The sequence below is a fragment of the Rhizophagus irregularis genome, chromosome 7, assembly GCF_026210795.1.
Source record: "Rhizophagus irregularis chromosome 7, complete sequence".
NCBI lineage: Eukaryota > Fungi > Glomeromycota > Glomeromycetes > Glomerales > Glomeraceae > Rhizophagus > Rhizophagus irregularis.
The window spans coordinates 1161504-1184284 of record NC_089435.1 but is presented as its reverse complement, the minus strand read 5'-3'; the positions used below and the strand labels follow the sequence as shown (position 1 = coordinate 1184284).

Genomic DNA, 22781 nt, shown 5'->3' with positions numbered 1-22781 from the left:
TAGAATAGTTTTATTGAAGTTAGAATAGCTTTATCAATTGTAAATTATAAAAGTAAAAATTTGAATTAATTAAATAAAAATGAAATCCGCATTTTATACTAATTACTCTTTGCAAATTAATTAATACAATACATGTTTTAAATGTTACATACATACAACGGAGTATAGTAAATTTCATACACTATACTCAACATCAGTTATTACGTCATACAATACTCAATAGACAACCCATACTCAAACTTTTATCATGCATAAATATAGTGAGTTTATCATACCAAAATTTGAAGGTTAATAAGTTTTTGAAAAAGTCAATACTAAAAAAAGATATTTTGTTACAATCTTATTCTTTATATCAACTTATTGTCAATTAAGAATAACTTTAATTTCCTTAATAAATAAAAAAATTTATTTTATCACTTTATTTATACAATAAAAACATGTAAAATTTAATGTCCTCGCGAATTAAACATGTTTAGAATTGATGGATAAATTAGTATTGTCAAATATACATTTAATAGGATAAGTTATCAAGTTAAAAATTATATAAATTGTAAATTTTAAGAAAAAAAAAGATAAATATAAGTATGATAATAAGAAATAAAAAGAACTTAAACGAACATAAACTAACATTATTTGATAACTTGAAATATTTCATATTCTTCTACTAGAAAATCACCAGTAGTTTTTCTGATTTGGTTTTCATAACAACCATTACGACAATAACCAGAGTCTACAGTGTTTACAAATAAACCAAGATCACGATAACCAAATACTGGTCCATAACTATAGTAGTTAAATATAGCATTGTTTTCATCTTTTACACGACTTAAAGTATAACTTTCAATATCATCACTATCTTTAAAAGAGAATATAAAACTATCTTTAGTATTACCGTAACTACAATTAGATTTCCATGCAATAGGATTATATCCTCCAAGAATTTCATTACTATCTTTCACTTTAATAATTACTACAGTATGAGATTGATTATCACAGATTTCATGAAATTTAAAAGTTGTAAATCCATCACGAGATCCACGAAGTAATAATTTGAACGTAGTATTGTCTTTATAAATAAATTTTGAAAATATTGAAGTAAAAGTATTCGAGTAATTCACATTAATCCATTTCAAAATTAATTCAGCGTGTTGAGATGTGATAATCTCAGAGTCAATACTTATTGAATCAACATTGGATCTATTAATTGATTGATTATTGGGTTTTAAGTAATGTTTTAATAACTCATTATACAATTCCTTTGATAAAATTTTTCTATAAGGCAATACTTTGTCTGAAAATTCTTCAGAAGTTAAATTATAGAAATCAATAAATTCAATAAATTGTTGTAAACTATTTTTTAGAGTATTAAAATCTTCCTTTAAAAAATTTGTAGGATCTGAGGGAAGTTCTGGATTTTTAGCATGTCCCCATTTAACCACATGGTCCCATACTTGTACTTCACTCATTTTTAAATTATCGGTTTGAATAAGTTTGATCAAAAGTTTTTCTGGAGTCGAAGAGAGATCTAATGATTTGAATATTTTATCTGGCTCGTCAGATATTAATTTATTACAATAATTTCGGAGTTCTGAAAAAGAATTATTTTCAAAAATTATTCGATATACATCATTAAAATTTAGCTTCATCCATTCTGGTTTGTTTTCTATTAAATAATATTGTAGAAGAATAATTAATTCTTTAAGACCAAGTTCTTCAGCTGCGACCAATATTTTAATGATATCTGAGACATTATATTCATCTAAGGAAATAACTCCACTGTAAATATACCTAAAAAATAAAAACGTTTAGTTTAAACTAATACATATATATATTGTATACTGAATAATTTATAATTTATAATTTTTTTTTTTTTACCTTAAAATTTCTTTAAAAGTTTCAGGTAAAATATTCGGTAATTTAATATGTGTTAACGTTCCATCCTTTTTCTTTTCATTAGTTAACAGAATTCTTCGTAAATAAGGAGAACGATAATATAAAATGACCCTATGAGCACGGAATATTTTGACATATGGGTCATTACCAACTTCAATAGTAATATCATAATACTCATCATCATCTAAAATTTCAAGCAAATTTTGAGTTAAGCTTTGCGATATAAATTTATAATAATCCATTATAAATAATTTTTTTTTATTTGAAAAATAAAAAAAAAACATGAATTGCAACGTTACAATTTACAGTATATGTAACCGGTGTAACAGCAACAATTTTATAATTAAAATTCTATCCCATGTGACCGGTGACATTTAAGGAAAAACAATTTTGCCTCAGATAAATATAAACAGTGAAACGATGATGAACATTTTTAGGTCACGTGGGTAGAAAATTTGGTGGTGTTTGAAATGATAACAGTTATCGTCAGCAATTTAACGGTAAACCCAAAATCACAAAAAATTGGAAAGTGATTGGATATTTCAAGAACCTCAAAGAAATGGAAGAAGCAGTGGAGGATTCTTGCACACAAGGAGATATTAATAAAGTTTGGCTGGTGAGAAATAAGAAGACGATATATAAAGACGATGATGCTAAGACAAGGATGAAGAAAGTACGAGAGAAGATAGTTCAAGAAAAGGCTACAGTTACGGAGAACAGGTTGAGTCCACCCTTACATCTGGCAAGTGAACTGAAGACACCTTACACACCACCGGAGAGAATTTACAGAGAATTAGGGAACTTCGCTTCAAGAAAAGAAAGCTTATTACATCCATCAAAAGTGGAAATGCCACTAGGGATAAGCAAGACGCCAGACAAAAATGAAGTTGTCGAGATGATCAAAAACTGGAGAGTAGGAGAAGAGAATAATCCAGATCACAACGATACTTCAAAAAACAAGGGTCAACAACTAAAGAAAGATAACGTAGCGACTGAAGAAGTGGTTGATATCATAAAAGATTACAGAACAACAAACAAAATCAAATATGTTCAGTATCAAGAATCAGACCACAATGGTAGCTTGGTAGACAAATTGATGGAAGTGAAAAATGTCTTCGATCAAACGTCCAACGAAATGGAATGGGAAAGAATCAATACAGAGGCCCTGCATTTAGTGAGTGAAGAGAACAATATAAAATCATTGGAGAAAGCTAAAGCATGGGCAATGGAGAGAAACAATTTTTTCCGATTAGGACAAAAAATTATCAGTTTAGCAGAAAAAACAAAAATATTCCAGGAATATACAACCCTGAACGATAATTTTAAACAAAGATTGGAGGATGAAAATAGATACCAAGATGAAAAGAAAATTGGAGAAAAGAGACCAATTTTAGAATCGCTGAGCAAATGGAGCGAGATAGAGGACGAAGAAGAAAGAAACAAAGCTTTCACCGAATTATATAAAGAACGAAGGCAACGAGAGCAACTCCTATCTTTTTCGCCATCACAAAACGAAGATACAGAAGAAGAAGAGGAAAAAGAAGCAGAACCTGAAGCATCACCGTCAAAGAAGAAAGGTAAAAAGAAGAAAAAGGGTAACAGGAAGAGACAATAAAGGGAGCGAGATTAGGATTACGAAGAGGAAGGAATTACATTTTAATCGAAGTCACGTGATTCACATCAAAAATTTTCCGATAATAAAAATAACAAAAATGTTTTTTCTTTTCTTTTTATTCTAGTTTTAGTTTAGAATACTAACTTTTATTTTTTGTAGGTATAGGGGGATTTGGTGGAATAAACTGTTTGGATGTGAGACCGTTGGGACTCATCTTTTAAAGCTGTAGATCTGAACGCTATTACACATTACATTTCTCACTTTAATCCTACACCTTAAAAATTAGAATTCAAATAGTTAGGTTTCAAAAATAGTTTAGTTTGCTAGTTTTATATATTTTATTTTGTCAGGTATTGTATTTATTTTATTATTTTCTGTAATGTATTTCAGTAGTTTAGTTCCGATTACTCTGTTATAGGGTTGACATGATGTATAAACATGTTGGCTCTATGTGTCTTGTATTTTAGGGTAGTCAATAGACCATAGACCTTAATAAAGATGCATTACAGTTTTAAAAAAAAAAAAAAAAAAAAATTTAACGGTAAACCCTTTTATGACCTTTGAACCTACTTAACCTATACCTCCTCACAAAATTACATTTTCCATACGACAACCGTACGTCTGCGATCAACCTTCATTTTTGTAGCAGAAAAATTATAACCTGTATAAGTAATCTTCTCTTTGTTGGTTAATAATAATATCTATTACTTTCTCCGCTGTTACATTATCCTTTTTAATTTAGATGATTGATGATGGACCCGCTACTATCTTATCCAATTCCTATCTCCCCCGCCTGAACTTCCTAATCAAATCCACTACTTCGTCTTCAGTAATTTCTTTAACTTTTTCAACTTCTTTCCTTTTTGCTAATACTGTATATATTGCACCTTTGCATCCTTTGGTACTTTTGTCCGTGGTTAATCATTATAATAGTGTAGCTAAAAAAGTGTCTTGGAGTTCTTTTAGCATCATCTAACATAATATGATTTTATTAATTTAATACCATGAACCACCACAACGCACATGTTCCTGATATTTTTCTGCATGCATAGTATAATAACGACTGCTCAATCATGTATTGATGTATGAGGCGTCGAGATTATTTGACAAGTGCATTTTTTGCTGTCTCTCGGTAAATATCCTAACAAAAAATATTTTCATCTGATTCTTAATTTTTGTCATACTGTAATAATAATAAACATACAATTCCCTAAATGATATAATAGAATATTTTGGGATTTCTCAGTTATAAGAGATACTTTATAAAAGGGGATATCACGTAATCCTATAGTAGGGATGGTCACGGTTCAGTTCATGCCTTGAGCGAACTGAACCATGGTTCAGTTCAAAGGTTCGAACCGAACTGAACCGGTCCATTTGGTCTAAACCAAACAATTCAGTTCAAAAGTTTTGTTATTGCTTGATTATTCAATCATATAATTAAACAATATACTGTAATTGAATAGTATTTTATATGGTTTTCATATGACTTTTATTTATTAAATCTATTAAATTTACACTATTATTACATATTGAGAACTAAACAAATAAAAAATTTTGTAAAAGTTAAATAATAATAAAAAAATAAATTTATTTTATAACTAAATCTAGTTCAGTTCATATGGTTCGGTTCGGTTTGGTTCAGTCGGTTCAGTTCATTTCAAACTGAGTCAACTGTGTTTAGCGAACTGAACCATGAAACGAGTTGACTCAGTTCAAACCGCAGTTCACTGAACCATGATCATCCGCCCTTAGATGTTACTCAAAAACCTATTATACCAAAAATAATTCTATTCATCTTATAAGGAAATATAAGCGTTGACTAATAAATTTAAATTGATTGATTAAAATATTAAAATATTATAAATCATGTTAAACTTAAATTACGCTAATCGTTAACCCGAATCACAGAAATGTCCTCAAATTACAAGGACAATAACGTCATTATAGTTGTGAGGACAAAAATCAGTTGTGAGGACAAAATGTCCTCAAAATTGCGAGGACAAAATTATGTCCTCAGGATAACTGTGTCCTTATAGTTGTGAGGGCAAAAATCACGTCCTCAAATTAATGAGGACAAAAATGTCCGCGCTTACAAGGTCACATGATCACTGCTTAATATTGGCCAATAAAAATCGTGGTTTCCATGGAGGATATAATAGATAAGGTTATATCCTTTGCCGATCAACGAAGAGGTGCATTTGTCGTCAAGGTTTTGGAAAAATGTGATGTCGGTAAAACAATAGCATGTAGGAAAAATGACGTGTGTTGGTAAAATGGGTGGATGCGACATAGATTATAGAATACATATTATTATGGCTTCAATCTTTTTAAAAAAAAAAAATTTTTTATAACGCAAATATTGCAAAATAAAAAAAAATAGAGAACTAAGAAAATATATGTGATATGTATGCTACAGCATTAAATATTGTAATATGAATTATAATATTTTATCAATTAATGGAAATATCTAAATTAGTCTATTAATAAATATAGAATAATAAAATATAATAAAAATAAATAATACGCATGATTGGGACCCGTTCACATTACCGACAATCATTTTACCGACAATCATTTTACCGACAATCATTTTACCGACACTCATATTACTGACAATCAATTTCACCGACCGACACTCATTTTACCGACATTCATTTTACCATCAACACTTACGGTATTTATTACTATTTCACTGCCCGCTTCAGTTATGAAAATTAAAATATATATTTAGTATAAAAGAATTTACCATAATATATAAAATAAAAAATTGATCAATATATAACAAAATGTAAAATACTATGATATTTATATATAATAAAATAACTTGAATTTAATATTTAATTTTATCAACTTTATTTTTTAAAAAATTTATTTCAGTTTCATAATATATTATACTTAGAATTGTTCTTAATAATTTTCTTAATTTAGTTTATATAATTTGCTTTTTTTGTAACTTAAAAATATATTATTATTTTGTCGGTAAAATGATTGTCGGTAATATGATTGTCGGTAAAACGTACCTGTCGGTAATGTGAACCAGACCCATCCGTGGGTCTGTAAAAGGCTCATATAAATAATGGCATGAAACGCATATTAATGATTTTAATAATTTCACTGTAAAAAATGGGTACCCGTAAAAAATAATATTCTTTATCTTTTTTTCATCCTTGATTAATTTTTTATTATATAGATTAGCCCTAATACTATAATTCAGTACGCAAATATACTAGACTTAATGGTCCAGGTGCAATAGCTATTGTAAAACCGAAATGAAAAATTCATCGTATGTCTGAAAGAATTTGAATTATTTTTTCAGGACAAAAGTAATGTAACCATGAGTTCATATAAAGTTGATTCAAAACTAATTTGCCAATATTATATTTACAAGATCAAAAGGAAGCATCCCTATAAGAAATATGTATACGGAAAGGATACGTTTTGTATACATTTTATGTACGTTTCTATAGATTCCGTATACAAATTCCGTATATTTAATAAGCAATTCATTTTTGAACATTTTTTAAAAGGAAAAAATTAATCATGCGGAATGTATACGGAATTTTTAAACTTTAAAATATTTTTCCATCATAACACGAGATCACGTGATTGTTTATTGATTTGTTATTTGTTTTTTATATAAACCCTTGATGTCTTTCCTTTCCTTCTCTTTTCTTTATTTTTGTTATTTTTCTAAAATTTTCTTCTTACCTTGCCACCCCCCTTTTAAAAAAAAAATTTTTTTTTCGTACCTCACTTTAAAAAAAAGTTTTTTTTTTCCGTCACTCTCCTTTAAAAGAAATTTTTTTTTCGTCACTTCCTTAAAAAAAAAATTTTTTTGATTTTATTCTTTTATTCCCACTCTTCTTTTTTTTTTTAAAAAAAAATTTTCTTCTTTCTATTTCTATTTCCTCTTTATAAAAAATTTTTTATTTTTCTAACTTTGACGTCCTCCCTTTAAAAAAAAAAATTTTTTTAACTTTCCTAACTTCGTGACCCCTCTTTTTAAAAAAATTTTTTTTTTGATTTATTCTTTATTTCCCTTTCTTTTTTATTTATATTTATCCCTTTTTTTATTTTATAGGCCAGCAGATTTTTTTTTGTGAGAAGATTCAGTTTTCTTTTTTCTTTCTTGTAGATCAGTTTGGGAGTCCTTTCCTTTTTGTAGGATGGTTCAGGATTTTTCTTTTTTTAGGTCAGTTCAAATTTTCTTTTTTTTTTTTGTAAGTTGGGTTCAGATTCTTTTCTTTTTGTAGGCTGTTTCAGTTTTGTTGCTTCAGAGTCTTCTTTTTTTGTAGGTCAGTTTTGGATTTATTTTGTTGTTTTGGTTTCTTTTTCATCAGACGCTTTGTAATTCTTTTCTTTTATGTAGGTCAGACATTCTGGAGTTCTCTTTTTTTTTTTGTATGAATACTAACCTTTGGTGACTTGGACGATTGCAGATACTATATGAGGGGGGGGGTTTGTTTTTAATTAAGTTAGACGTTCTTATGTTTCTTTTTTTTTTCTTTTTTGTTTTTTTAGGTTGTTTGGCTTCAAATGAACCTGAACTTATAGATAATTTTGGTTGCAATAGGTGGTTTTAATAAGGAGGGATTTTTCATAATGTATTTGTATTTTGTATTTTGTTTATTTTTATTTTTTATTTAATTTATTAAAGCAAAATTAGATTTATGAAAATACAATTATAGTAAACTGTAATACAAATAGTAAATTCAGTGACCAAATCGTATAAATTTCGTGATAAAATCAGTGATCAAATCATGTAAATTCCGTATGAATCCCGTGCAAATTCCGTATCCAAACCATATTTTTAGTGATACGGAATTGTGCATTTTTCCGTATCCTATTATGATACGTTATTCTAAGGAAAAAAATCATATAAAAACTTTATAAAAAACGTATCCAATTTTTTTATAGGGCATTATGGTCCAAATTTGAAAGCTCTTGGTCTCAATTTTCTCCAGCTGTAATTTTTGATTTGTATTGTGCAACCACAGCCTACTTCATCAATACACACTCAGGCAACTCCAACCTGGACAGTGCCCATGCCTTAATTGAATGGTATCGATTTTTTAATCATTTTGACATATTATTTCACAATATATAGGCTAATATTATTTTATAATTAGTTGATGTTAGTGACGATATTATTGGTAAAAAAAAATTGCATTACACTATGTGGTTTTACAGTTACCTGATGTCTTTCATCACAATAAATATCACAGATCCGTCAGCCAAATAATGGATACTGAAAACAATTCATGTAATTACTAGATAATATGTCTGATTATATTTTAATAAATGGAATACTAACATAATTTTTTTAGCTAATATAAATAGAAATCCAAATTGGCAGCATCCTACTGCAAAGTAAGTATTGAATGTAAATGCTCTTCTTTAGTAACACTTAGTATTGATGCTTTTTTTATAAGTTCGATAAACGAAGATTTTCAGTTGCCAAAGGTGTGGGCTGGATCAGAACCAAATTTTTTGTAGGAGAAAAAGAATGACAAAGATAGAAGGTCAAAAGTTTGTTGGAACTGTTTTTTTAAGTGGTATTATAAATCCCCAAGATAAACTCAATGCACAAGAAATGCATAATGAGTTATTAAAATATGTGGAAACAGAAGAAATTAAAGAGCTGGACGTACCAAAAGTCTCCACAAGGTTGGATTAGTAGATATGCAGCAGCATTAAAGTATATCAAGCACAGAAACGACACCCTCAAAATAATAGTCCCTAAATTTTCCATTAATAATAGCCTTGCACGTTATAAAAAAATTCATGAAAAAAAATATAAAAAACAATTGAAAAAGCTTTCATTTGATTATAAAAACATTTATTATAAAATTTCCATTACATTAAAAAAAAAATTTGTAAAACTTTTGAAATTCGTGCGTAATATGTATAAAACTATATTTAATATAAGCTGGAATGGAAACTTCCTCCAAAATAAACTTGATGAATTATCTATCTACGATGAATTTTTTTTTTGTTTGAACTTGTTCACGGTTCATGTTTTTAATTGGTAGTTTATTGTCACATTTAAGCATCGACAAAATAGGAGCCAAAATATGTGCAATGACGTTACTTATAATATGAACTTATTACTAATTAATTTTGCATTAATTAATCTATTGAGTACTCAAAAGGAAATAAACAATAATATATGTGAATAAAAATTTCATAGGGTTTCGGTCAAAGCGTTTGAAATAAAAAAAAATTGTAACATTAAGCATACAGTAAAAGTATTACACTACAACAATGAGAAATCATTAAAAAAGAAATATTAATTAATAAACTTTTATTATTTTATTGACCATTTGGTATGATCTAGCGATAGTGTAACAGCCCAGTGATCTGAGCCTCACTAAAAGGTTTTAGGCCGATGACAATAAAGCGTTAATTTATAATCCAAGAACCAGCATAAGCTGTTACTTGGTTTTTGGTGCCTGTATTAAAGCAGTACTTAATTGTTTCCCCATTATAACCTCGAATCACTTGGGTGTAATTGTGCATATCAAAGATCCTAGAAAGTTCATGATCATTAGAAAGTGCCCTCAGCAAATTTACTTGTATCGGTCTTCCATCATGTGCATATATCGTCATTGCAATCTCCACATCAAGTGCACCATGATCATGTTTGTATACTTCCTGTGCACAAGCATCAGCATCAGGATTATTAAAATTATCCCATACTGTGTAAAATTCAGAACTAACACACGTAGCATGTGGACGATTTAGGTCTTCATTGATTGCGTGTTCATGTTCAATACAAACTTCATCTGGTTCACAATCTGTAAATGCTATGATTTCTAGGGTTGGGTTTTGAGGGTTTTGACAAAATACCTGTATTCTGCCAACACTGAAGCAAAGGGAAGCTACATATGTAGTACCTGCTGGGCATTGGGGTACTGTTGTTTCTATTGTGGCTTGGCCCTCGACCATGGAAGTCTTGATCACATTGTCTAGAGGTGCTCCTACAGCTATAGTTGCAGTTGCAACTAAAAAGAAAAGGTATAATTTACACAATCGAGCAAATCTCATTATTGATGCAAAAGACAAGGATAAAAAAGAGATGGAAGATAAAAGTGCTTTAAGTTGTTAAAAAAGTATTAATTCCACCAAAGAATTTGAATGAGAAATTAAGAAATAATGTGAATTTGTTCTTGTAAAAGGATGATAATATTATCGTTGTTATCGTTGTCAGAAAAGTAACAAAAAGGATTATACTTTTATACACTTTACCAAACTATGATATACAAAATCATTTCCTTAATTTCCAAATTCAATAAAGGTATTTTAAGGCGTGTTCGAAATTGATTAATCAATTTGGCATTTATTGAACGTATAATTTAGTGTTTGCATAATTTATATATATGCGTCAATTTTTTGTTTAGTAATACAAAAAAAGGTAATAAAAAATTTGATACATAAATTAAACGTTTATATTATAATTATATGCTTATTAATTACTGAAAGTCGAATAATAGGAATAAGTGATGCCCCTATAAAAACGAAATGTGTTAAATTTATTTTAAATTCGTGTTCATGTGTAATAAATGTCTAAAAAAGCACCATTTTATCCGATTTATGTCTTATTACAAATAAACAAAAATTAAACAAAATGGTGCTTTTTTAGACATTTATTACACATGAGCACAAATATAAAACAAATTTAGCACATTTCGTTTTTATAGGGGCATTATGATGTTGAAATAGGCACAGATTTGTCCGCTTCGGCTTGCCATAAATATCATTAATATCCGACAATCATTGGTGTAATATGCCGAATATGAGCAGAATGACTAGCATTAATATCCGGCGGTAACCCTATAAAAACGAAATGTGCTAAATTTGTTTTATATTTGTGCACATGTGCAATGAATGTCTAAAAAAGCACCATTTTATTCGATTTATGTCTTATTACAAATAAACAAAAATTAAACATAATGGTGCTTTTTTAGACATTTATTACAAATTTAGCACATTTCGGTTTTATAGGGTAACAAATGGTATAACGTGCCTGCTGATACAAGCAAATGATTAATTTATTCATTTCGTTATTTAATGATTAACATCCACATCAATATTGAATACTCTTTTTTTTTTTTTTTTTTTTTAAAATAGTAACGCGTTTTATTAATTATTTAGAATTGCGAACAATTACATAATTAAATATAAAAACACTTAGAGCAGTACAATAAAAATAAATTGTAAAACCCTATAACTAAGTGATTTTCGAACATAAGATTATTTAAAATTCTATCCGTACTAAGTTACTAATAATATTATGTAAATATTTGCTAAACTAATAAAAAGGTAATTTCGTAGTCGTGTCCCATGATCTGTTTATATCTAACCCGTCTGTAATTTTTCCTATCATTTTGCCTAACGTTACTATTCCAATTCTATTTTTTAATATATTTTTTTCTTTTTTATCTGTTTTATCTTTTGTTTTTTCGTTTTTAATATTTTCTATATCTATATTTCTTTCTATACTACTACTATCTGACGCTGGTTTATTTAATCTCAATTCCCATTTTCTTATACCATCTTTTTCTTCTAATCTTTTGACTTCTTCGCATCGTAGTATCCATAATCTGTTTTTTATTTCATCGTATATAAAATTCCACAAGTCTTTTATTACTCTTTGTTCTTCCTTAATTTTTGACAAATAGTTGAAATTATTGTTGAAAATTCCTCTCAATAATTCCCATTTTCTGCTTTTACCTATAAGTATCAATGAAGGACTTTCGATTAAAGTTAGAAAATTACATAAGTGATTCCTAAGTATCTTTATATCATCATATTTATTGTTAGCTTCTAGAAGAACTTCGTATTTATATGGTGATTCTTGAATTATTTCGTCGATTGAGTAATCATTGCTTTCACAGATCCAAACATGTTCCCAATCTTCTTCATATTTCTTGCATCTAATACATCTCGATGATTCTATTTTGTTAGTATTTCTATTAAAGAGTGTCTTATATGATGGCAATTCTTTCAAGATATTTTTAATTCTATATGACCGTTCATTCGTGTCTTTATCACCACATTGCCTGTTTGAAAAATTGGTCCTATTACTTATAAATTCCAAAGTCGTGACCCAATCAAATTCTTTTTTGTAATTATAAACAAATAAATCATCAAGTTTTTCGCTATTTAGTATCTCATTTTTCCAAATAGCATTTGTAATTTTCTTTCTCCAAGCTCTATAACCTCCTGATATTATTCGATTATTCCATATCACGTTAAATTCATTTATTATTAACGCTTCGTCGATTAATTCAAAATCATCAATTCTCGTGTCGTCAAAAATTTTAAAATCTAAAAATTCTCTCGATGTTTTGCGTATTTCTTTCAAGCAATTGGTTGTAACTTCGTTCGCGTCTAACATATCGATTTCGTTGTTTTCTAAAAAATCTTCTATAAAAAGCAACTCTAAATAATATTCGCTATCGATTTTACGTCTATTACTACACTTGTTATTGAAGTCATAAATTAAATTCTTGACTCTATCATTTATTTCGAGAATTAATTCGCTATTTTCTGCTATAATTAATAACCCTAGAATAATACTTCTTAAAATAATTTTGTATTCGTTGTCGTAAATACTTTCATGTTTTGCAATTATTTGTAGTTCGTTGTTATTATTGTTTACGTTTTCACTTCTTATTTTCCATATTATGTTATAATAATATTTTCTTTTACCTTTATCGTCAATTTTTGTTTTGTTTTTTTTCACTTCTATTATTAAGAAAAATCTGTCTTTCCCAAAATCTGATTCTTTTCGTTCGAATATACTATTCTTGATTATATTAATAAACTCTTCACTCGCTTTTATCGTATTGTCAATCATTTCAATTCTTTTATTGTACAATGTATCTTTCTTTTCTTCGTTTATAGTATTTCTTAACCAAATATTCTTTGTTAAGATGTTATTTAGTGTTTCATATGGTCTTATAAAATCTTCTTCTTTTCTTTTTTCTATTTTTCTGCTAATCTCGTTTTCAATATATATTAAGCATTCCCCATTATCTTTTTTTTTACTTACGTTTCGATGACATCCTTCGCATCCTATCAAATTTGGCGAGTTATTTAGATCATCTTTGTTTCCTATCGTTATTAAATGTCTTCCTAATCTTTTGTATTTTTTACTAAATGATTTTTTCTTGTCTTCTACAAATATAAGAGATTCATCTGTCTCGCACCAAGTAATTATTTGATTTTTATTCGTCTTCTCATTTTCATCAAAATAATTGATGTTAATTTTTCTCTTTTGTGTGATACTTATATACTCATTTTTGATTTTCCTTGTTGTACCTTCTTTATCTTCTAATAATTTTGTTTCTATATTCTTGAACCATTGCGGTATTCTTCCTTGTGTGTTCAAATTTCTTTCTTTAATCAAATGTTTCCATTTTAGAAGTGTAATACCATCCGCTTCTAAAATATCTTCTATAAACATTACATCTTTTGTTTTTCTAGAAGACGCGCTTATATTTATATATTTTTCATCCAAAATATCTATTAAATCTATAGTTCCTCCTTTTATTCTGTGGTTTTCTTGATTTCTAATAATTTCGTGATTACAAATTTTAATATTTTCGATGTTTAATATTTTTAATGCGTCTAATATCCAATTGTTTTTCCTATTACTTATGATTGATAATTCGCCTGGACATTTTGAAGTCCAAATTTTATTTTGTTCTTGAATAATTTTTATCTTGAATATTGATTTAAGCTTTTCGTTGCCGTTTGCTTGGTATAATAGATTTTTGCATAGCATTTCTATTTGAAGGTCATAAATATGTTTCAGACCTAATAATTCTTTATCGTATAATATAAAATTGCTTGTAGATTTCGCTAATCCAGCTCTTTTTTTGATGATCATATTAATTCTTGTCATCAATTTGTTGCATTCGGCTTTTTTTAGGACTATAGCTGCCAGTTGATATTCGATCCTTGGCATAATCACAATATTCCATACAGCGATTATCTGTTTTTCGTTTAATTTTTTCCAATTGAATATATTGCAAGCGCTATCTATAATCGAAATTATTTTCTTTTTATATATGTCTCTTTTATTATCATGTCGAAAGAAGATTCCTAAGTATCTATTTCCATCTACGTCATTTACTTTTTCGATTTTATTTCCTTCTATAGTTAAATCTTCGGTTTTGTTGTTTATTTTTATAAGTTCATATTTCGATACATTAGCTTTGATATCGTTAATCTGAAAAAATTCATGACATATATTAATTAATCTTTCCAATTGACTTTTGTTACTGCTTATTAACGTTGTATCATCCATAAATGCTGTCACGTTAATTGAAATATCTAATATTTCTTTTTCATCATTCTCTCTATTAATTATTCTTTCTTCATGAAAATTGTATCCCGTTTCATCTTTAATTTCATTTAATCTACTTAATAGAGTGTCGTAGAAGATTCTCCATAGGATCGGCGACCAGACCTCTCCCTGGTCTATTCCGTCCTCGACGTGGTAGCTATCTGTTAACTCATTATTAACAAGAATTTTGTTAGATCTATTTAATGAAATATCCATTACTAGATTAATAAAACTATTTGGCAATTTGATTCTTTCTAAACTCTTTTTTAGCATTGTCGTGTTGACTGAATCATATGCCTTCGATATGTCCATTAATAATATCCAAGCTTCCTTATTGTAATTATTAGCGTCCTCAATTATAGCTTGAATAATTTTTATCGGTTCTAACGTGCTTTCGTTCTTCAACGCCGCGAAGTTCGTATTCATCAATATTTGTTCTCTTGTTAAAATATCAGTTAATCTATTCACCAGAACTTTAAACCAAATTTTCCTAGCTGTTTCTAGTAATACTATTGGTCTAGTCAAACTCAGGTCTTGATTCCAGTCGGACCTTGTAGTTTTATTTATTGGGTAAATTATGCCTTTTTTCCAGTCATCTATCGCATTCTCTTCAAGCATGCTATCGTTGATTATTTCTAATAAGAGTTTTCTCGTCAAAGTCTTACTTTTTTTCCAAAAATCGTAAGATATACCACTTTGTCCTGGCGCTTTGTTTGATTTCAGATTGTTTAAAACTGATTCTAGTTCTTCCATTCTTATAGGTATCATTAAATTTTCATATATATCTTCGTCCACGTCTTCTTTAGGGCTATATATATCTCTCCATTCATGGTTAAATTCTATTTCGTCTAAATCTATTTCTCTTTTCCTTGTCCATTCTTTATAATGATTTAGGACTCTTGTTTTTATTTCTTTTTGATCTTTTTCGATTGTAATTTTACCTTTTTCTCTTACTATTAAGCTTGACATATTAATTTTTCCTTTTTTCCTTTCTAGAATCTTATTTATCATTTTACCTATATCTTCTTCTAAGTATAACTCTCTTTTTCTTATGTTAACTTCTATTTTTTTTTCGGTTATTTGTCCATATAATTTGTCCATTATCTTCTTTCTGTTCTTTTCTCTATCTTTTAGTTCTTTTCTGAATTCGTGATTTCTTAGTTTGTCTATGTTTAAATTATAATCGTTTCTTTTCTCGAATCTATCATGAGTTTTTATTAATTTGGCTATTTTTATTGCAATATAATTGCCTGTATCAGTTGTTCCCCAATTTTCAATCTCTAGATTTTCCTCAAATTCTTTAAAACTATATTTATATTGATCTGCACTTCTATCTCTCCATAATTTTGTAACTACTTTATCTACTGCTTTTATTATACTATGTTCTATATTACTTATCTTTTCTAAATGTTCGTATTCGTCTATCCATTTTTCCAGTATTTCTTCGTTCGTTCTTTCTATGTCGCTAATTGATTCTTTCTCCTTTCTATCATTTCTTTCTCTTTTTATTTCTGTTATTCTTATCTTCTTTTCCTTATTAACTATCTCCACTATTTTGTTCCACATTTGATCTCTATTTGAAATTTGTGTCGTATTTTGATCTAGGTCTTCTAATCGTTGTTCTACTTCCTCCGCTATAATGTTCCAATCTTTTTGATCTAGTTTTATATGTTTTATTTCTTTTCGTATGTTTCTAAGTTTTTTAATTTTGCTTTTCTCTAATTTTTCTTTGATCTTTATTTTGATCGTTAGCGCTCTGTGGTCTGTTTTGAAATCTGCTATGTCTAATATTTCATGACTTATAATTTCTTCGAGAACGCCTTCGCTTAAGAAAATGAAATCTATTCTGGACGAATATTCTCCACTCCTCCAGGTATCTAGCACATCTTTCTCTGTCGTCAGACATTCGTGAATATCTTGTAAGCCATGTTGTTTGATTGTTGTGGTAATTGGTTTTTCTCTTTTCTTTTTTCTGTCGTTAGCTGATTCATTGAAATCTCCTAGTATTATCATTTCGTAATCTAAATTCGTTGCCTCGTTCATCCATTTCGCTAGTTTTGTTTCAATTATTTTAGTTGCTGGTTTGTCATTGTTAGGGTTGTATATTCCTATTATTCTAATGTTCTTTTGGCTTCCTCTAAATAAAATGTCTACTTTTATCGCGTGTCCATTTATTTTTTCTATTGCGTATCTCCTGTCATTGATTTCTTTTTTTAACAATATTAAAATTCCGTTTTTTGTATTTTCATTGTTGTAGCTGCTATTGATACATTCGTATGCATTCCAGTCCATGTATATGTGTTTGCCTTTCGATTCTTTAAGCTTCGTTTCGCTGATTATCGCTATATCCCATTGTTCTTTGCCCAAGAATTTTCTTATCTCACCCTGTTTAACGTTATCATTCATTCCTCTTACGTTTATACAACCTATTTTTAAATTGTTATTTTTATCTTTTATATTTTCTTTTTGTTTTTGATTTTCGTTGATTTCTCTTTTTTTATTTTTTTTCTCTTTTAAAAATTTTATTTTTCTATTTGTGTTTGAAGCATCTGATCCGTCTCCTTCATCTCCTTTTTCTCCTGTCTCTTCTTCTATTAGTGTGTTTTGATGTGGTTGGCAATCAATAGCGTCTAGCCATTCGACGCCTATCATTGAATCTACTTCCTTCGTTCCAATCTCTGTCGTAGCTTCTGCTACTGTTGTTATTGTATCCAGTATGTTTTCCTGTATTACGTCCGTTGTTATCATGGTCGTAATATTGTTGGTAATATTTTCCTTGTTGGTATCCTCTATATTCAAGTCTTTCAATTTTTCCAATATGATTATCATTGAATCGTCTTCTTGGGTTTGTGTTTCTTCCTCTATAGTTGGGGCCATTGTATCTGTTGTTATCGTTGTTGTCCTCGTATTGTGATTCGAAATTGAATTTTCCGTCGTTATTATATCTGCCGCTTTCTTGTCTGAACGGTCTGTTTTGATTTTCATTTCTATGACTTCTGTGTTCGTTCGTGTTTTTATTGTTGTCATTATTGAAGTAGCATTTGTTTGCATTGTGATTATTTTTCTTGCAGATATAACATCTTGCTCTGTTATCGAAACTTCTGTTGTAATTTTGTCCTTGGTATCTACTGTTAAATCTTCCTTGTTGGCGAAAATTACTTCCTTGTTGGCGAAAATTGCTTTGTTGTCTTCCTCCTGATTCTGCCCGAAAAAACCAAGTAAAAATTTGGTCTTTAATTTTTATTTTCCTTCCTATCGCTGCTTTTCTTTCTTCTTCGTTGTTAAAATAAACATTCATTTGGTATGATCTTTTGTTTTTGTTATTCGATTTGTACCAATATCTTGCACCTGTTTGTCTTAGTATTTTGGCCACTTCGAGTTCATCAATTTCATTTGGTATGTCTAGCACGCTTGCACTTATTTTCCCTCTTTGTCTGATCACGTGGTTTTTATAGTTAATCGGTTCTATTTTTATCATTCTGTTCTTCAAGAGAATTCCCCATGTGTTCATCAGTTCCTCTTCTGTACATCTTATTTCCATAACTAGTTTGAGATTGATTTTCCCGTATTGTTTTCCTTGTTGTGATATTTTTTGCATTTTACCTAACTTCCTTTCTACAGCTTCTATTACTTCGTTTATGTCCATTTTTTCATCGATTCCTGTTACCGATATCGTGATTGTTTTATATAGTTTGTTGAGCCATTCTAAGTCTCTGAAATTCCCTAGAGTGCCCTTTACTCTTCCGTCCTCCAAAAAATTATTTTTGGCTGTTTCTGTGAAAAAACCTACGTAGGTATATTCATTACCGTTTTTCATCATTCTTCCTAATGTGTTCATGTGATATTCTAGTAGTTTGTTGTTATTTATATATTCGATTATCGATTGGTCTGTTTGTGCGTCCCTGATTTGTGTGGTCAGGAGTCCCGCGAAATATTTCAGATCGTCGGCTGTTTTGGGTTTGTGCATTGATTCTTTACTTATTCTGGAATTTGCTCCCATGTCGTGATCGGCGGTAAACGCCATCGTAATTGATTGGTGCCTTGAATATTGAGAGTTTCCATTTTTGATCGTCTCCTGCATTTGTGAGTTTCTATTGGTGTTATGGGGTGTGTCGTTTGTTGATAGGTGTGAGCTTTTGTTGTAAATATTATATCTCCTTGTCATACTTTGGTTGAAATCTGAAGTGTCACTGGTTGTGTCGCTGTTCGTTTCCCACAGTTGGCCTTCGTTGGAGTCATCGCTCGCTTCTAAATCTTTTTCTATCATGTCTTTACATTTGTTGTATTTATCCAATTTTTCTTTGTCTTCTTGGTCGACCGAACCTAATTCCGTTACTATTTGGTGTTTTTTCATTGTCGAGTTCTTGAAATAATATTCTTCTTTTAGCTTCCAATTTTCTTCCATCATTCTTATCTGTTCGTTCATTTCTATATGTTTTTGTTCAAGCATTTCGTTGTTGACGTTTTTGTATTCCTCCATATATCTTGTGAACTCTTGGTTGCGTATGTTGTTGTGTTCGTCTATGCATATCGTAATAATACCTCTAATAAAGCAACCTAAGGTTACGTCTTCTGCCCCTAAAAATTCTGCTAAGTCTTTGTCCGTTTGAGTTATTTCCATTCCTGCGTTTGTTAGTATTGTATTTCGCTCTTCGACGCTTTTTTGGGCGTATCCTTCTAAGGCTATAAATTTTTCTCTTGACGGTGTTATACCCATTTTACCGTTGTTTGTGTGTTGCTGCGGAATTCTATGTAAATCGGTTTATGCAGGAGAGAGTCCCTCCCGATTCTCAATATTGAATACTCCGTGCCTAATATCTATATAATATAACGATAACTACATTACTGGGCTGATGCAAATCCTTATCGGATCTTTTCGGAATGCCATTTTCCCAAATATGCCATTTCCCGAAGTCAATTTTCTAAATGCTCGTTTCGGATCATTTTCCGAAATTCCAATTTCCCGAAGTCCAATTTCCCAGACCTCGAATTCTGATATAATATATGGACACTCTCCGGTAAAAAAGTATCTGACCACCCTTAATAGGCACAGATTTGTCCGCTTCGACTTGCCATAGATATCATTAATATCCGATAATAATTGGTGTAACATGCCGAATATGAGCAGAATGATTGGCATTAATATCCGGCGGTAACAAATGGTATACTGTGCCTGCTGATACAAGAAAAATGATTAATTTATTCATTTCGTTATTTACAGCTATTTGCAAAAATAACGGACCACCTAATTCATTTTTTCTCCGAAGATTCATACGCATACGCAGTCATACGCAAAGATTATTATTGATCAGCAGTAATTCCGGCCAAATTATAATTTTGGCCAACGGCTATGACGATCATATCCTTTTTTGGCGATAGCCGTTCCACAATTTTTGATTTTCCAAAAAATGAAAATTTACTTTTTAGAACTTGTGTAACAACAAATTTCCTAAAATGGAAGTATAATTCTGGTCAAATTTATAATTTGGCCGGAATTATGCCGATCAATTATGCTCTTGTGCGTATGACTGCGTATTGCTGCGTATGAATTGGATGGTCCAAATAGCTGTAATTGACAGTATATTTTCGTGAAAATGCTTAATTTTCAATATGACAAAATTTTTATTTTTTAACCAGGGAAGTTACGATAGAATAAATGCCAAAAATTGATTCTGAAAATGATGAAATTCACAAAAATTGACGATCTTTATAAGGTGATTTCTCAATGATTACCGCTCCAATCGTTCTATTTTTGAAGCATAGGCTATTCTTTAGTTGCAGAATCGAATTTTGACATTTATTTTATCGTAACTGTCCTGGTTAAAAAAAATAAAAATCTTGCCATTTTGAAAATTGAGCATTTTCATGAAAGTATACTATCAATTAAGCAAAAAAACACTTCACAAATAGTGTTTTATACTCAAACTTTAAAATAAATACAAATTTACTATTAAAATCTATTTATTGTTCATTTTTTAGGGTGGTCAAATACTTTTACCGGGGAGTGGAATTATTCTTTATTAAATCTATGTACTTTACTGTAGAGTTGCGATCCGTCAACCATTTTATGAATATTAAGTCAATAAAAAGAATTTGTTTTTTTTTTTAGATATCTTATGAATATTTATCAATACATAATATAATAAAAAAAAATTGTCTTCAAAAATAAAAGTAGAGAGAAAATTAAAACGGATTGAAATTCATCCGGATTGGATGAAAAATCAATCCATTTTTATTTTCTCTTTTTTTTTGTATTAAATAGTAATTTTTTAAATTACTAGATTGTGCATTGGGATGCAGTCTTATAATATAAAAAAAAATTAATCTTTATTAATTAAAATTCGTGTATAATTACCAAAATGTAATTTTTTTTTAAAAATAAAGGTTTCTTAAACCGTTGTACTTTATAAGACATGGATATATTTAATAAGTCAATTGTCTTATGGCAAATTCTTTTTTAAAAAGTTGTTAAAAAAATAACTGGAAATAAATAAATGCAACTAAAATAAATTTTTGTAGGGACACAACGGGTTGCTGCAAGTTATTTTATTAAAAATTTGCACTATGAAAATGAAATATACAGTGTACATGAAATTGCGAATTTTTACTAAAATAAATATATGAATAAACAAATAAAAAAATTTTCTCCATATGTTTTATTTTAAATAATTGGGAAATTTGGGAAATCGCTTTTTTTAATGTAATATGTCACGTCGAGAAAATGTCTGTCGGGAAATGTGTTGTCGGGATAATGTCATGTCGGGAAAACTAACATGTAGGTATAATGTCCATTAGGGAATGTGACATGTCGGTAAAATATACATTCGGGAATATGTCTTGTCGTGTAATGGTTGTCGGGCAAAGGGTATGTCGGGAAAAAGGTTGTCGGGAAATCGTGGTGTAACCATTTCATTTGCTAGTATAATATCCATAATATTAAAATTCAATATTTGTTCTCTCTTTAAATATGAATTTAGTTTTAAACATTTGTCTCTACTTTTTTTTCTCTTCTTTTCTTTTCCTACATTATCATTTAAAATTTCAAAGATACTTTCTTTAATAAATACTGAAATATTTCTGAAAATTTTGCTGATTTATTTTAATTTAGTTTATGTAGGTATTAATCAAAACAATTGTAAATTTCAAATTTATATATCTCTTACTAACGGTCAAATGAGTCAACTTATATCAAAAAATAAATTTAATATCAAGATTTTCATTTGTTGCATTTTTTTTTTATATTTCTGCTAAATGGGTTCTCTTTAAGAGATACAATAAATTATTATTAACTTATAAATGTTAATATACGACTAATATGCAAATAAAATCATTATTGAATGTTTTGGATAACATTTTTATTTTATTTCATTTCGCAGAATTTGCATTAAAAAGAAAATAACAAGAATAGAAGCGTGCGTAAAGTATATATATTAATTCTCATAAATTAGTGTTGGTTGGAATTCCTCTCTCACGCTTTATATCAAGATAATTTTCAAAATTTAATAAAACAAAACAAATAAAAACTTAAACTCATAAATATATAAAAGTATAAAATGGCAATACCTTGACGGAGAGAACAAAGAATTATAATTAGTATGCACGGAAGATGACACATGAAACAAATTACATGATTTCTTAAAGTTCTGTTATCTTTAACAAATTATAACCAATTTAAATTAATATGCGAAAATTTTATTTTATGTTATTTATTAATTAATATAAATCATACTTCAAAATTTATTTTTTAAATTATTATGTTTTAAATGAATTAAGATTGATTTAGTCTTGGATCGAAAAACACGCACTCTTATAAATAATAAAGTATTTCGTATCGAAAAACACGCACTCTTATAAATAATAAAGTATTTTGTTTACCAAAAAAAAAAAAAAGAAAAGAAAAATTATATGATAAAG

The 22781-nt window shown here is 28.9% G+C and overlaps 4 protein-coding genes across 4 annotated transcripts; all 4 read right to left on the bottom strand.

The window, feature by feature from the left end:
* Positions 1 to 367: 367 nt before the first annotated feature.
* Positions 368 to 2199, bottom strand: OCT59_027073 (uncharacterized protein). The gene is made up of 2 exons (XM_066136695.1): positions 1876 to 2199; positions 368 to 1788 (listed from the first exon to the last, which is right to left on the bottom strand). Exons 1-2 carry the CDS (start codon positions 2175 to 2177, stop codon positions 630 to 632), a joined length of 1461 nt encoding a protein of 486 aa, XP_065993158.1. The 5' UTR covers positions 2178 to 2199; the 3' UTR covers positions 368 to 629.
* A 7714-nt stretch (positions 2200 to 9913) lies between these two features.
* Positions 9914 to 10558, bottom strand: OCT59_027072 (uncharacterized protein; the record flags this gene model as incomplete). The annotated part of the gene is made up of 1 exon (XM_025328700.1): positions 9914 to 10558. One exon carries the CDS (start codon positions 10556 to 10558, stop codon positions 9914 to 9916), a length of 645 nt encoding a protein of 214 aa, XP_025165461.1.
* A 1264-nt stretch (positions 10559 to 11822) lies between these two features.
* Positions 11823 to 12911, bottom strand: OCT59_027071 (uncharacterized protein; the record flags this gene model as incomplete). The annotated part of the gene is made up of 1 exon (XM_066136694.1): positions 11823 to 12911. One exon carries the CDS (start codon positions 12909 to 12911, stop codon positions 11823 to 11825), a length of 1089 nt encoding a protein of 362 aa, XP_065993157.1.
* Positions 12912 to 17487: 4576 nt separating this feature from the next.
* Positions 17488 to 19584, bottom strand: OCT59_027070 (uncharacterized protein; the record flags this gene model as incomplete). Its single annotated transcript, XM_025327667.2, has 1 exon — positions 17488 to 19584. The coding sequence occupies one exon, from the start codon at positions 19582 to 19584 to the stop codon at positions 17488 to 17490; it is 2097 nt and encodes a 698-aa protein (XP_025170148.2).
* Positions 19585 to 22781: the final 3197 nt, after the last annotated feature.